General features: G+C 42.8%; 1 protein-coding gene across 1 annotated transcript in view; it reads right to left on the reverse strand.

The window, feature by feature from the left end:
* The window catches only part of LOC135199687 (centrosomal protein of 76 kDa-like), a 116,651-nt gene that overhangs the window by 73,837 nt on the left and 29,160 nt on the right, over positions 1 to 13,654 (reverse strand). The window contains exons 4-5 of the mRNA XM_064227843.1: positions 7,399 to 7,543; positions 2,522 to 2,604 (exon numbers count right to left, since the gene is read on the reverse strand). Of these exons, the coding sequence (XP_064083913.1) occupies positions 2,522 to 2,604; positions 7,399 to 7,543 (228 nt within the window). The remainder of the gene's footprint in view (positions 1 to 2,521; positions 2,605 to 7,398; positions 7,544 to 13,654) is intronic.

Consider the following 13,654-nt stretch of genomic DNA (forward strand, 5'->3'; position numbering starts at 1 on the left):
TCGTATTCTCATACAGCAGATAACTCTACTACCTTCTTTCCCTGCCGAGGCAGATAGAGAAAGGAAAAATTTTTACTGTCTTCGTTCTTTTCGTTAATAGAACGATAGAAAGAGTATATATATCTCCTTAAGGAAGGAAGTTAATCCAGGAACTCTTTAAATCTTCGTGATTTCCTCATAAATCGCGGAAGAGACAGAATTTCCTGTTTCATCGTAGGGTTTACGGAAAGGAAGTAGATATTTCCTATCCGCCATCATACCCAAACGTCGATGAGATTCTTATAAGAAAAACTCCCAAAGCTCTTGCCTCTTCATAACGAGGGAAGAGCATGAATGAAGGAGAGAGTCCGCATTGAGAGGAACTGCCAAACACAGGAGTCTTCTGAATAATGAAAAAAATGGCTTCCCTCTTAGTATCAGAATCCTTCTGACAAACGCGACGGCGCCCTGTGCGACATCTTGACCTTTGCCAGGGGAAAGTTGCTCAAGTTAAAAAACTCAAAGAGGAGCCTCGCGACTGACCTCTCTCTTATAAGAAGATTTGGAATATTCTGGCGCCTGGCTCCTTGCGCTAGCGCCTGGATAGTTCCCGCGCTCCTGGAATGTTCCGCACGCTAGAAAGGAGACTCGCTCCTGGAACGTTCCGCTTGCGTGGAAGGTCCCGTGTGCCCTGATTAGTTCCGAGCTAGCTACTAGACCCCTTTTAGAAAGAGCTTCTTGCCCGGAAAACGTTCAATGGAAGGATCGTTTCTGATTGCCACTGTACTATAAGGCTCCTTGCTCTAGCCGTCTGTTTTTCTGGCGACAATTTGCGCCAGGCTGCGCTTCGTCTCTTTGAAGGCGCCTTGCGCCAAGAAAAATTTTTCTAGAACGGCGGCTCGCGCTCAAGTTTGAACTAGAAACGCGGCTCGCGTTTGGTTGTAGGAACGCGGCTCGCGCTCAGTTGCTAGAACGCGGCGTTCGGGTTTCAGGATTGGTTTTAGGAACCGCGGCTCTGCCTCGAAGTTCTGTTTTCTGGAACGCGGCTCGCTGTTGGTGCTTGTTGGGAACGTGGCTCATGCTAGCTTGCTGGAACACGGCTTCCTAAGTTCCTGGCTGGCTCTTGCTCAGTGTTCTCTTAGTTTCAGAGAACGCGCTAGATCATCAAAAACATATACATTCTTCGTCTTTTTCGGATGTAAGATGAAGAGACGCACTTTTTAAGGATGCCTTTTCAATGGCTATCCTTGGCAGTCTGGGACGCTCTACAGAACCTGCCGAGGGGACGCCTGACCGGTGGGGATTTCTCTGAAACCTCCTTACGGCTTTCGACATTCCTTCTCCCCATGGGCTTGGGAGCTTGAAAGAGGTTCCCCCTCTTTAGGCGATGAGGGACCTGAGAGCGAGACAGAGCCGATCAGAGGACGCACCTCCACTGCAATGGGGAACACTAGTATCACTTCTTACCTTTTAATAGCTCGCATTTTTGGAGGCCACAATCCTTGTCTTCAAATTGCAATTATGAATTTGAAGTTTGTCTGCGAAGTAAGAGGTGATGAGGATGCAACACTACTAGTACTGTTAATACTCTAATTGCTTTTCGTTAGTACGAGTTTTTTTCCAAAAAAAACTTTTAAAAGAAACGTACATACTAGTTACATGCTTTACTGACTCCCTAAAGTAGGAAGTCCAGTATATTTCCTCAATCAATTCTAACACTTATTACACGTATTAATGAATAAATATTAATATTTCCCATTTCTTGCAAACTATGCGAGTGTCTACCGAAAATTTCGGTAGTTACACGTCATATATTCTTTCGAAAATTTTTTTTCGGAGCCCGAAAGTTCATTGTAAAAAAGTTAATAAAAGCCCCGCCTATGCCGAACCAAAGACCCAGTACTTCCCTGCAAAAGACAGCCCAGAAGATCGATGGCGATGAAAAACGAAAATCAAGTCAGGCCGGAGGTAGCAACAACATATGTTGACACAACACTACCGCGACAGAGAAAATCTGGTCTAGAACGGGAATGGTTCCTATTCCTGCCACCCTCGCGGCAAGGGGGGTAGTATCACCTGACCTACCTGCAGCGTGCGCTGCGAAATTCGAATTTCTGTCGGGCGTCAGAGACATAAGCTAAGTATATATCTGTGCGGGGAGTTGCATGTACAAAAAATAAAATTTAATTGGAAAAAATTGGGAAAAAATTTTTGGGGTTTTCACCTTAAGTACAACCCTATTTCATAAATAAAAATAAAATTACCTATTGCACAAATGAAAAAATAAAGGAATAATATGTATCATACTGAAAAAATGTATAAGTAAATACTTACTTGCAAATCTACAGTAAAAAAATTAAGGCTTGGATATGAGAAAATACAGGCATAGTTGTTGTTACCAACTTCACCTATTCCAATTAATGTCATCGAGGTCAAGAACCCAGCCCAGTTGAAAGCTCAGGGACTGTCAGTCATCAATCTTTACATAAGAATAAGAGACACTGGATGACAATGCATGCAAACTATAAAAAGCTTCACCTACCAGGTTTAAGTTTCTGAAGGTCAAACAGAAACCCTTCATTGATTTTTGGCTCACACACACATTGTGCACCTTGCGAAGCATATCTTGAAGAGAAGACCCAGGAAAAATGTTGGGAAAAGATGGATTGAATAAAGAAAGTTAGTACTTTATGCAATAATACAAACATTTTAAAACTAACATTTAAACATAAAATAGAGTATTTGATAACAAGCATGTGCAGTACACTACAAAATATGCCTTAACACTTGAAACAAATATAGTAGGAAGTTAACGGGGAAAATGAATTTTCTAAATTAAAATCTATTATGTTATTAAAAACACATCAGTTGAAATTTACCTAATCCTGCAATCAGCATTTCCTCCACCAAAACCATTACAACCAAATTAGTTTCCAGCAGCTTAGAGGCATGAGATACTCGGCAGCAGCCAGTTGTCTCATATATATTCTCAAGTGGAGAGACCACTTGGACAGTATAGCATGGATACAGCTGGTGAGAACTATTTCAGTTTTCCCCCATTGGCATCTATCTATGGATCACACTAATAACTTGAACCTTTGACCCTCGAAGCCCAACAGCTAGGTGGTACATTTCCAGGATGTTGTAACCCTTTCTATCTTTGGAGTGTTACCAAACTAGTCTTGCCAAACAATCTTCACTGCCTGCTAAACCGATACAATTCTAGTGCATTGTTGCAAAATTGTTCAGAGAGGCTGAAGGGCTGGAAATACCAACCTAATATTTAAATATGTTGACGTGAACTTGCTCTAACTCAAACCATAAACTTAGCACCACAGAAATATCTTTTATGGTGGTCACTGGTTGCCTAGCACTAGCAACAAAGCTGGGTTTATAATGATGGGAAAAGCTTCTATTGCCAAAGCCTAGTGCACAAATGTATTGTTTATGTTTCCTCATCCTATAGACATTGCTTGTTACAGAACTTGCGTACTATTTTGAGGAGCATATTTCCACCAGAAAAGCCCGAAATCTCATCATATACATATTACACTTGCCCTCCTTTAGAGCAAGCAGTGTTTTGTATCATGTCTGTCAGTTTCTTTAGGAAAGGCTCAATCACTTTCAGTGTACCTGTCTCACCAACTAACTGTCCATAATCAATATAGTTTGTGGCATCTCAAACAATGTCGCCCACCAGATGCATCAAAATTCGAAATTTATATTTTCTCTGCAAACTTTGCTAAGCCATTCTCAAATCTAATTCACCTCCAATAGACCCTTACATTTTGCTACTGCATAATACAATGCAGTATTATTAAAATGTATTTCCCAAGCATACTGTCATAAAAGCTTCATGTTTCCCAATAGCTGAAACCTCTTAAGAACCATGCACATCATAGCTTTTGACAAAACAACATCATTTTCCACTAGTTTGTTTAACATCACTCACTGTTTGATTCTTTACTTGAAATCAATTATGCACCCTAGATACACTCCAATTTGGACCTAACTCTTTTACATGAGCTAATTTCTGTGTGAAAATAAGATGTTGACATATATTTTAATGCTTACAAGTTTTATCACTTGCTGAGATATAATGTAAAAAACTAACCAATAATTCACAAATGATCTACTAAAATCAAACTTTGTCACAAGACAAAGAACACAAACACATAGATTATAAGATAAAGGATTAGTCAGAAACTAGGCACTGAGCCAAGATGTCACAACCCGTGACAAAGGCTGAAGGATATGGATAGTAAGGAGCATTCAATAGTCCCTCACACCTTATCGGATGTTCAAGTTATCAAAAATCTAGATTTTACCAGCACCTTAGTTTTCAGCAGTCTACTGGTGAAATACTTCATCATGTGGTCTTGCTATTCCAAGGGCTCACATCATTTTAAAAACAAAATATTAATTTAAACAGACTACGTACTTGGTCATAATTAGACTCTCAGAGCTGGTATAAAAGAATCCATTCTTAAATTAGAAGAAAGTTGGAGTTAATGTTGGACAGTCAGGTGAGAAATGATTCCAGAGAGCACATGAAAGTATAAGACAGAAAGTAATTCATCTAGGGGCCAAGGGATGCAGCAAAAATACTTGTGTCATCTCAAGGGCATCACAAAACATACTAACAACAAATCTGAATTTACTTCTTAACCTAACCCATAAAGTGTTTGTACAGTATTTGTAATATTTAGCTGGTGTAAACATGAAACTATTAACTGATAAAAATATATTTTCATAATGAATGAGAATTTATATATACTTACTCAGTAATTACATAACTCAATTGTTTTTACTTGCTCGTAAGTTAAATTTTGAAATTTGTGGGCCGTGCTAATTGTTATGGATTGGTGACAAGAGCCCCACCCACTTTTGGGGTAGAGAAGGAAGGAATAACAACCAGTAAAGAGAGCCCCTCCCTACACTTTCTCCCCAACCATGCCAGCTGCTTCACATGGACCCAAGGTACTGCATGTGTCTTAAACCCATAAAACATCTCTATATCGTGTAGATAATATGAAGCAAAAACTGATTTACATTTCCAAAAAGTCGCTTGTAAAATAGACAAGAGGAAATGAATATGTGTTTGAATGCCAAAGAAGTGGTGACTGCCCTTATTTCATGGGGTTTCACTTTACAAATGGATAAAAAGCCCATCTCCCAAGTAAGGAATGGGTTTCTGAGATGAGGTCTCTATGCCCTTCGAGAGAGGACATGAAGGTTTCTTAATGAAACACCACAGACTGTTGAAGGTCCATGAATTCCCTCTTGTTCTGTTAAGGTAATATTTAAATGCCCTTACAGGACATAAAGCTCTTTCCTCCTCATCTGGGCCCAAAATATTTGACAGACTCTTGATGATAAAAGAACATAGCCATGGTTGAGAAGAATGCAGCCATGGTTGAGGAGTCTCATTCTTTGCTCAGAATCTTTATGAAAATGAGCATACTGCATTACCCTTGGAAAAACCTACTTTCCTATCTAAAGCATGGATTTTGCTTACTTGTTTTACTGTTGCCAAAGCAACTAGAAAGAAAATCTTCCTGGTTGAATCTCTTAAGGAGATAAAATGCATGGGTTCAAACTGCAAACCTGATACCCATTGAAGTACTACATGCAAACCTGATAGCCACTGAAATGTACTACACGTCTAAATTCCAAGATACCGAAGAAGTTTGTTTCTGCTTGGTGGTATCAACAGATTTAATAATACGGATCGGAAAATCTGGTCAGAAGACAAATCCTTACCCCCTGTGTCTGAATACCGAGCTTAACATGGCACTGTATCCCTTAAGAGCTGAAGTAGTTAACTTTCTAGACTTCCTAGGGTATAACAGAAAATCTGCTATCTCTGTTATAGAGGTATTAGTAGAGGAGATAATGTATCTTTTACACTACGGTCGAAGGACGGCCCAGTTTGCCTGATAAACTGTCTGACAACTGTCTTCTGCACTTGGCAATAGCTTCTGAAGCTGATTTTGAAAAGCCATTCTTTCTGAGTAATTTCCTGACAGTTTGTAGTCTGTGGAGCCCAAAGAACACAATCCCTGATGGAACCGCCTCAAGTGCACTTGTCTGAGAAGCTGTGGTTTTTGAGGAGTAACCTTGGGAAATCCACTAGCAGCTTGAGGATGTCTGGAAACCACTCCTTTGCTGGCCAAAAGGGGGATATCACAATCATTGAAACATTTCTGTGGGACCAAAACTGGTATTTTACCTGTCTCATCATATCTAAGGAAGGAAAGGCATACAGCTCTGTTTGACCAATCTTGTAACATAGCATCCGTTGCCCATGGTTGAGGGTCTGGGGTAGGTAGGACTAACTGTTGGCAGCTCAATTCATCTGCCAGAATATTAAGTTTTTCTTGGATAAACCTTGTTACTAAACTTGTGCGGTTCTGGGCTGCCCAGTGAAGAAGATTTTTTTGCTACCTCACACAGGGAGAAAAAGCTAACACGCTCCCGAGATGCCTTTCCAGCGGTTGTCTCTTGTCTCAACAGGTTGGACTAAGGGGGTGACTGTCCATGGGCAGACCCCACTGACCTCCCTTGGGCCTCCAGTATGCCTCCTCCCAGGTTTAGGGGAGTATGGCAGTGACCTTTGCATAGAGGAATCAGTGCGACGAACAGCTACCTCCTCCACTGGCACTTCACTATTTTCAAATTTGGAAAACAGAACTTGCATCGATGCCCCTAAATTGGCCACTGTACTAACTCAAATTCAATTTTAGATCAAACTTACTTACTTTCTAAGTTGGCAAAGCAATCAGGTTTGGAAGTGCAGGAGCCAGGGGAAAGAGTACATATTTCCCACTGGCTTTAGAAGCTGCCTTTCTCTTTTGATCTCTTTAATTTAGCTAAATGAGAAGCTAATGTCTTGCATTTCTGTTCACCCCATGCCCTGCACTCGTCACATGTTAAATCAATTTACATACCTGTCCTCTGCAATTTGTGCAAAGGGTGTGAGAGAGACGTAGGTGTGTCAATTTGGTCATCCAGGTATTACAGCCTTTGCTACAGTACCAGAGACTAGAGGAGCTAGTGTCAGACATATCTAAACTAGCAACAGGTCACAAAAGTAATAAATCCCTCAAATAAAGGTCTCACTAGGAAAATGTGTGTCAAAAACAATGTCGAAAGGCTACCATAACAAAATACTTCACCAAATGGGAAGATAATAAATCCAAAAACCAAGCTGCTCTGTCAACACCATGTGTAGACATTACAAGAGGCCAAAACAAATTGCGTTACTGGCTAGGTTGTTCCTCTTTCTTACCCCAAAAGTGGGCAGGTCTTATCACCTACACAAACAAAATAATCACTACTGCAAATCGAGGAAAAACTCTTAGCCAATTAATTACTGGATAAGTTACTTATATAAAATTTAGATGTAATCTAACTTACCTTTGGCCATCAAGGGATAAGTGAATAAACAAAGAACTTTGATTTTCAGTTCTATATTTCACAGTTTCTTCTCTCACATGATCCACAAAAGCTCTGCCACCTTTCACTTTCACATACAAATACCTTCTCCCTGGTAAGATTTTTTCTGCAATATTAAAAAATTGCTGACTAAAGAAAACAGATTCTAAATTTACATACTGCAATATATATGTTTCATGAATAATATTTTTTATAATAAAATGAGATTTTATCTATACTTACCCAGTAATTACTTAGCTTCGAGTTTCTGCTCAACGGCAGTTGAGATTTTGAAATTTACATTAGCGATAGTATTTTGTTTATGTTGGTGACAGACCCCACCCACTTTCAGGGTAAAAGAGGAACGACTCATCCACAAGCCCAGTTTGTTTCATGAACACTGGTCCATAAAAATGATATTGTTAAGATACAATAAAGTTTTGTACATACTTACCTGGCAGATATATACTTAGCTATAGACTCCGTCGTCCCGACAGAAATTCGAATTTCGCGGCACACGCTGCAGGTAGGTCAGGTGATCTACCGCCCCTGCCGCTGGGTGCAGGAATAGGAACGATTACCGTTCTAGAACCAGATTTTCTCTTCCACCTGTCTCCTGAGGGGAGGTTGGGTGGGGCCATCAATCGTATATATCTGCCAGGTAAGTATGTACAAAACTTTATTGTATCTTAACAATATCATTTTGTACATGGAACTTACCCAGCATTATATAACTTAGCTGATTGACACCCTTGGTGGTGGGAAAGAGACAACTATTTACTGAATAGACAGGTAAACAACATACGTTGTAGGTAATAAATAAATAAAACCTTGGTTCCTACTTGATCAGGCGGAAGCCTCCATGGCTAATGCCTAGGAATCTGCTTCGCCTCAAGAGCCTCAGCGAGGATGTGACCTATGGCTAAGAGTTCTTGTGGGTCTGTCGATGGGGTCTTATCCATTTACTCGACAGAGCCTCTTACATGACAATATGCCTATGCCTAGTGGCATAATTTAAGGACACAACAACACCGATCCCGATCACCTGATCCTAACACGAGGGTTAGTGCTTAAGTTGAAAAGAGTTATCTACAAACTCCTTTCAAACAACCCAAAGAAAAAACACGACGTTAAATAAAAATTTAACTCACTAGTTAAGGATCAGTATCTGCTCCCTATCCCAGCAATGTATCCGCAGACACGTATCAACCAAGAGAGAAGGATCCCTCGAAGGTTATCTTGACATCCTTCGGATAATGGGAAGTCAACACAGAGTTGCATCTCCCGTATGTGACAGCTAATATGTCCTTATGACATATTGTTAGGGAAAGAACAAGAATTCGGAAAAGCTCGCACTTCATGCGCTTTTAATTCTCAGCTGTTTGAAGGAATCATCAATGCACTTATCAAGTGCTTAGGAGATCACAATGTCTCAAAGAAGGCCAGGGCGTTCTTTGATATAGATCTCTTCTGGGTGAAGCCTGGAACCTGCCTAGCGCCTGTCTAGCGCCTCGCGCCTGGCTGGAGCCTTGCGCCTGAATGGCGCCTAGAGCCTGGCTGGAGCCTCGCGCCTAGATGGCGCCTTGCGCCTGGCTGGCGCCTTGCGCCTGGCTGGCGCCTCGCGCCTGGCTGGTGCCTGATTGGCTCCTCCTTCCTGGCTAGCGCCTCGCGCCTGGCTGGAGCCTTGCGTCTGGCTGGTGCCTTGCGCCTGGAAGGCACCTGGAGCCTGGCAGAAGACTTCATGATTACTGTCTATGAGTCTGCATGCCTCAAGAGTTTCAGCGAGGTAGGGACCTATGACTGACAAACCCTTCTGGATCATGTCAATGGGGGCTAGCCCGCTTACACGACAGAGCCTTCTCGGATCGTGCCAATGGGGGCTGACCCACTTACATGGCAGAGCCTTACCTGTATCATATCAATGGGGACTAGCCCTCTTACATGACAGAGCTTAGGTTTCTCTTTACTGGAAGGAGCCTTGCGTCTGGATGGATCCTCAATCCTGACTGGAGCCTAGCCTTGAAGGAGCCTGGCACCTGGATGGCGCCTGGCTGGCTTCTAGAGCCTGGCTGGCTCCTAGAGCCTGGCTGGCTCCTAGAAGCCTGGCCTGCTCCTTAGAGCCTGGCTGGCTCTTAGAGCCTGCCCTGGCTCCTAGTAGCCTGGCTGGCTCTTAGAGCCTGCCTGGCTCCTAGAGCCTGCCTGGCTCCTAGATCCTGCCTGGCCTCCTAGAGCCTGGCTGGCTCCTATAGCTATGGGCTGGCTCTAGAGCCTGGCTGGCTCCTAGAGCCTGGCTGGCTCCTAGAGCCTGGCTGGCTCCTAGAGCCTGGCTGGCTCCTAGAGCCTGGTTGGCTCCTAGAGCCTGGTTGGCTCCTAGAGCCTGGCTGGCTCCTAGAGCCTGGCTGGCTCCTAGAGCCTGGCTGGCTCCTAGAGCCTGGCTGGCTCCTAGAGCCTGGCTGGCTCCTAGAGCCTGGCTGGGGCGCCTCGCGCCTGGCTTGGCTCCTCCACACTTGCTGGAGCTTCGAGCTTGGAAGAGTCTCTAGGCTGTCTGACGATGTCCACATTCGGACCCACTCTTTTATATCTGTCGATTTGTTCGCCTCTGGCGCATTTGCGCCAGGTTGGAGGCCCGTCCTTCTCAGTATCCGACCATGACAGAGTTCCTTGGAACTGTCCGCCTCTGGCGTTTTTCGCCTGTATTGGCATTTGGCGCTTGGCTGGCGCTACATTGTCCGAGAGTCCTGAACAACCACATAGTTTATCAGGAGACTGGAGAAGGGTGGAAGAAATTCTTCCCCTTTGAGCTTTTGGCCCCTGGCAAGGGGAGGTGATTTAGTCAGCTACACCCAGTAGACGACAGGATATCTAACAACACGAGAGAGAAGAGTCTTCCTCCGAGGAGGATCCTTCGTGACACTTCTTTTGCTAACGAGATCTCTTCTTACATGTTGATGAGGTTCCTCGTTGCAGAATCTTCCCTATCCTTGCCCGAAGGAAGGGAAGGAGTCTGGAAGTCGAAGGAGACTCTGAGCTGAAATTGGGCGGAACCCTGATTTCTAGCTCTTATTGTATCCTTCTGAATACCTTCTGGGAAGCATTTTGAGCCCCTCATCGCACCCCGAAGACTCTGTAGGCAAACTTTAAACCATCTCTTCTTCTGTAGATGAAAATGTAAGTACCCTGCCTGGGCAACGAAACTTCTCTCTGAAAGCGTTGCGTCAGGAATAGAGGGATTTATTTCTTTTGCCAGACATACTATGCTGGCAAGAACCCATTGCCGAGTCTCCATTGAATCTGATGCGAGATTCCAATGCACAAAAAATTCACTGGTCTTCTTGGTCGTTTAGGGCTAAGAGAAACAAAGAATTCCTTCATAAACTTCCTTCTCCAAAGAAGTCAGATGAGGAGCAGTTCCATTTTGTCGGAACACGGAATCTGTGGCCACAAAAAAAAAAAAAAAAAAAAAAAAACACAAAAATCCCATTCGAAGTACATGATATCCTACTCTTGTCGTATTGGGGTATCGTATAAGATCCCGAAGATCTTAATCCTCTGTTATCTCTAATTCCCTTTGTAGAGACAGAGTATGGCCTTTAACTGCGTTCTTTGATAGCAGATATATACATAGGTGATTCTTCCCTCTGAAAGTGAAGAAAAAACTCGCTATGTGGTTCACAGAGGTATCGGAAGAGGACAGTTTCCTCATTCCCTAACACGATCTGCAGCAATTCTATGTCTTAGCCATGACTATTGTCATTTACCTTGAAAAAACCTCTCATTCATGTCCACTTCTAGTCAGTCTGCACGCGGACAGACTCAGAGTGGAGAAGGTTTTAGGTAGGTCTATTTATAATAGATTCTGATAGAATATCCAGATACTCTTGGAAAAGCCTTACGAAACATGCTGTGAGAAGAAAACGTGACTTCTGTGAATCCAAACCTCTCTAAGGCCAAAATGAGGCATACATCCTCTCTTCCTTTGACGCCCAATTATCTAATATCTGTTAAGAATTTATAACTAGGGGAAAAAAGGCTAAAGTTTATTCCCCTTCTTTAAATTTAAAGATGTCTTATATTGCTACCTCTCTTGGTTCGAGGGAAAAAGAAGCAGTCTAAAGGAAGCCTGTTCGTCTTCTACCTTACAAAGAGATCTATGAAGAAATACTTTTCCGCAGGTTTTTTGTTCTCACCAACTCCTTTTTCAATAAAATGTTAGACATACGTTAACAGTTATTATCTTCGATCGAGAAGGTTCTCACGGACATGCAAAATCTTGCATCGAACCTCTTAAGGATCGTTACGTTCCGTGTCTGTTCCCAAATAGGTTCTCTTTTGTTAACGCGAACCGGGGCGAAAAAAGAGATTCTCGATGCTCTTTGCGATATGAGAGTCGTGGAATTGGCCTAAGTGATTAAAATAAATCATTTCATCATTCCTTGTAAGCGACCCCTTTTTTTCGATTAAATGGGTAACGAAATCAGAAACGAATCTTGCCGTTACCGAGCCTGCTTGTCCGAGAGGCCTACTGGACTCTTTTAGGTTAATAACTCGCTAAAACGAGAAAAAATCTTGGATGGTGCTTCTGGCACAATTTGCGCCAGGCTGGCGCTTCCTTCTAGTTCTTTTAGGTTATGTGTGCCATAACATCTATGCCTTTATGGTACCCGACATCCTTCACATGTTAATTCCGTTCTTAGTGGGAAAAAACTTTTATATACGTAGTATAGTCCATTCAGGGAAACAACTTCTGCCACTAAGAGAAAGTTTCCCATCGACCTCACCAACTTCTCTTGAGCAATATCCGAATTTAAAAAGGTTGTGTGCGTTTCTCGAAAGGATGAGAGAATTATATATATCGCGCGCTGCCGTATTAGAATCCTTTATAATACTGTCACATTGTGGTAAACAGCATTAATCTAGGAAACCTTTGTAAGGATACTAGGAATTCTGTAGTTAACCTCGGTATGTGCATAAGACTTGACCATACCGTAGTCTTAAAGTGAATTCTCTACTACATTCATCTTCTCACTAAGCATGTACTCTAATAAGCCATGCTTTCGTAAGCATGAGAGCATTATACAATATAGTTTCGCTGCGTTAGAATCCTTTAAAAATGTTACCTACGGTAAACAGCATTGAAATGTAATATCTTTCTTATTGAAAGCTTCTTAGCAAAAGGCAGACAATATTTTATTTATGTTTGCTTAACTATCCCCTCAATCCGAGGCTAAAACCACGATTGTAGGGGAGAGACACGGTATTCATTCCATCCCGCAGGAGAGAGACATGTTACCGCCCACATCATGACCGACACCTACATGATACTGCGTTGGTGTCTAAGCGATAGCAGTCTCGTTAGCCGACTGGCCTTACTCTTCCAGAGTTGCCAGCTACCTCCACTCCATTTAATAAAGGCATCTTATAACATTATTATCGAACTTCAGGAAGTTCTTATAATGCATATCTAAGCGAAACAAGACTTCGATAAATCTAGAAGCTAAGTAGGTGTTGTCTTAACAATCCCTTTAAGCGTAGTCCTTCCTTAGGAAATTCTGGAAGGATACTGGTAATTGAGTTGCTCAGCAAAGAAGTAACTACGGTATGTGCTTATGATTTGCCGTATCGTATTCTCATACAGCAGATACTCTACTACCTTCTTTCCCTGCGAGGCAGATAGAGAAAGGATATTCTGGCGCCTGGATCCTTGCACCTAGCGCCTGGAATGTTCCGCGCGCCTGGAATGTTCCGCACGCTAGAAAGGAGACTCGCTCCTGGAACGTTCCGCTTGCGTGGAAGGTCCCGTGCGCCCTGACAGTTCCGAGCGCCTACTAGACCCCTTTTAGAAAGAGCCTCTTGCCCGGGAAACGTTCAAATGGAAGGAATCGTTCTGATTGCCACTCTACTGTAAGGCTCCTTTGCTCTAGCCGTTTGTTTTTCTGGCGCAATTTGCGCCAGGCTGGCGCTTCGTCTCTTTGAAGGCGCCTTGCGCCAAGAAAAATTTTCTAGAACGGCGGCTTCCGCGTTTTGGGTTGTAGGAACGCAGGCTTTTCGCGCTAGTCTGTTAGCTGGAACGCGCCTCGCTGCTGGCTATAGGAAAGTACCTCACGCTAGCTTGCTGGAACGCGGCTTCCTGGCAGCGGCTGGCTCTTGCTCAGTGTTCTCTTAGTTTTCAGAGAACGCGCTAGATCACCTCCAAAAAACACTTAACAATTCCTTCGTCTTTTCGGATGTAAGATGAAGA

This window comes from Macrobrachium nipponense, chromosome 26 (assembly GCF_015104395.2).
Source record: "Macrobrachium nipponense isolate FS-2020 chromosome 26, ASM1510439v2, whole genome shotgun sequence".
In the NCBI taxonomy this organism is placed as follows: Eukaryota; Metazoa; Arthropoda; class Malacostraca; order Decapoda; family Palaemonidae; genus Macrobrachium; species Macrobrachium nipponense.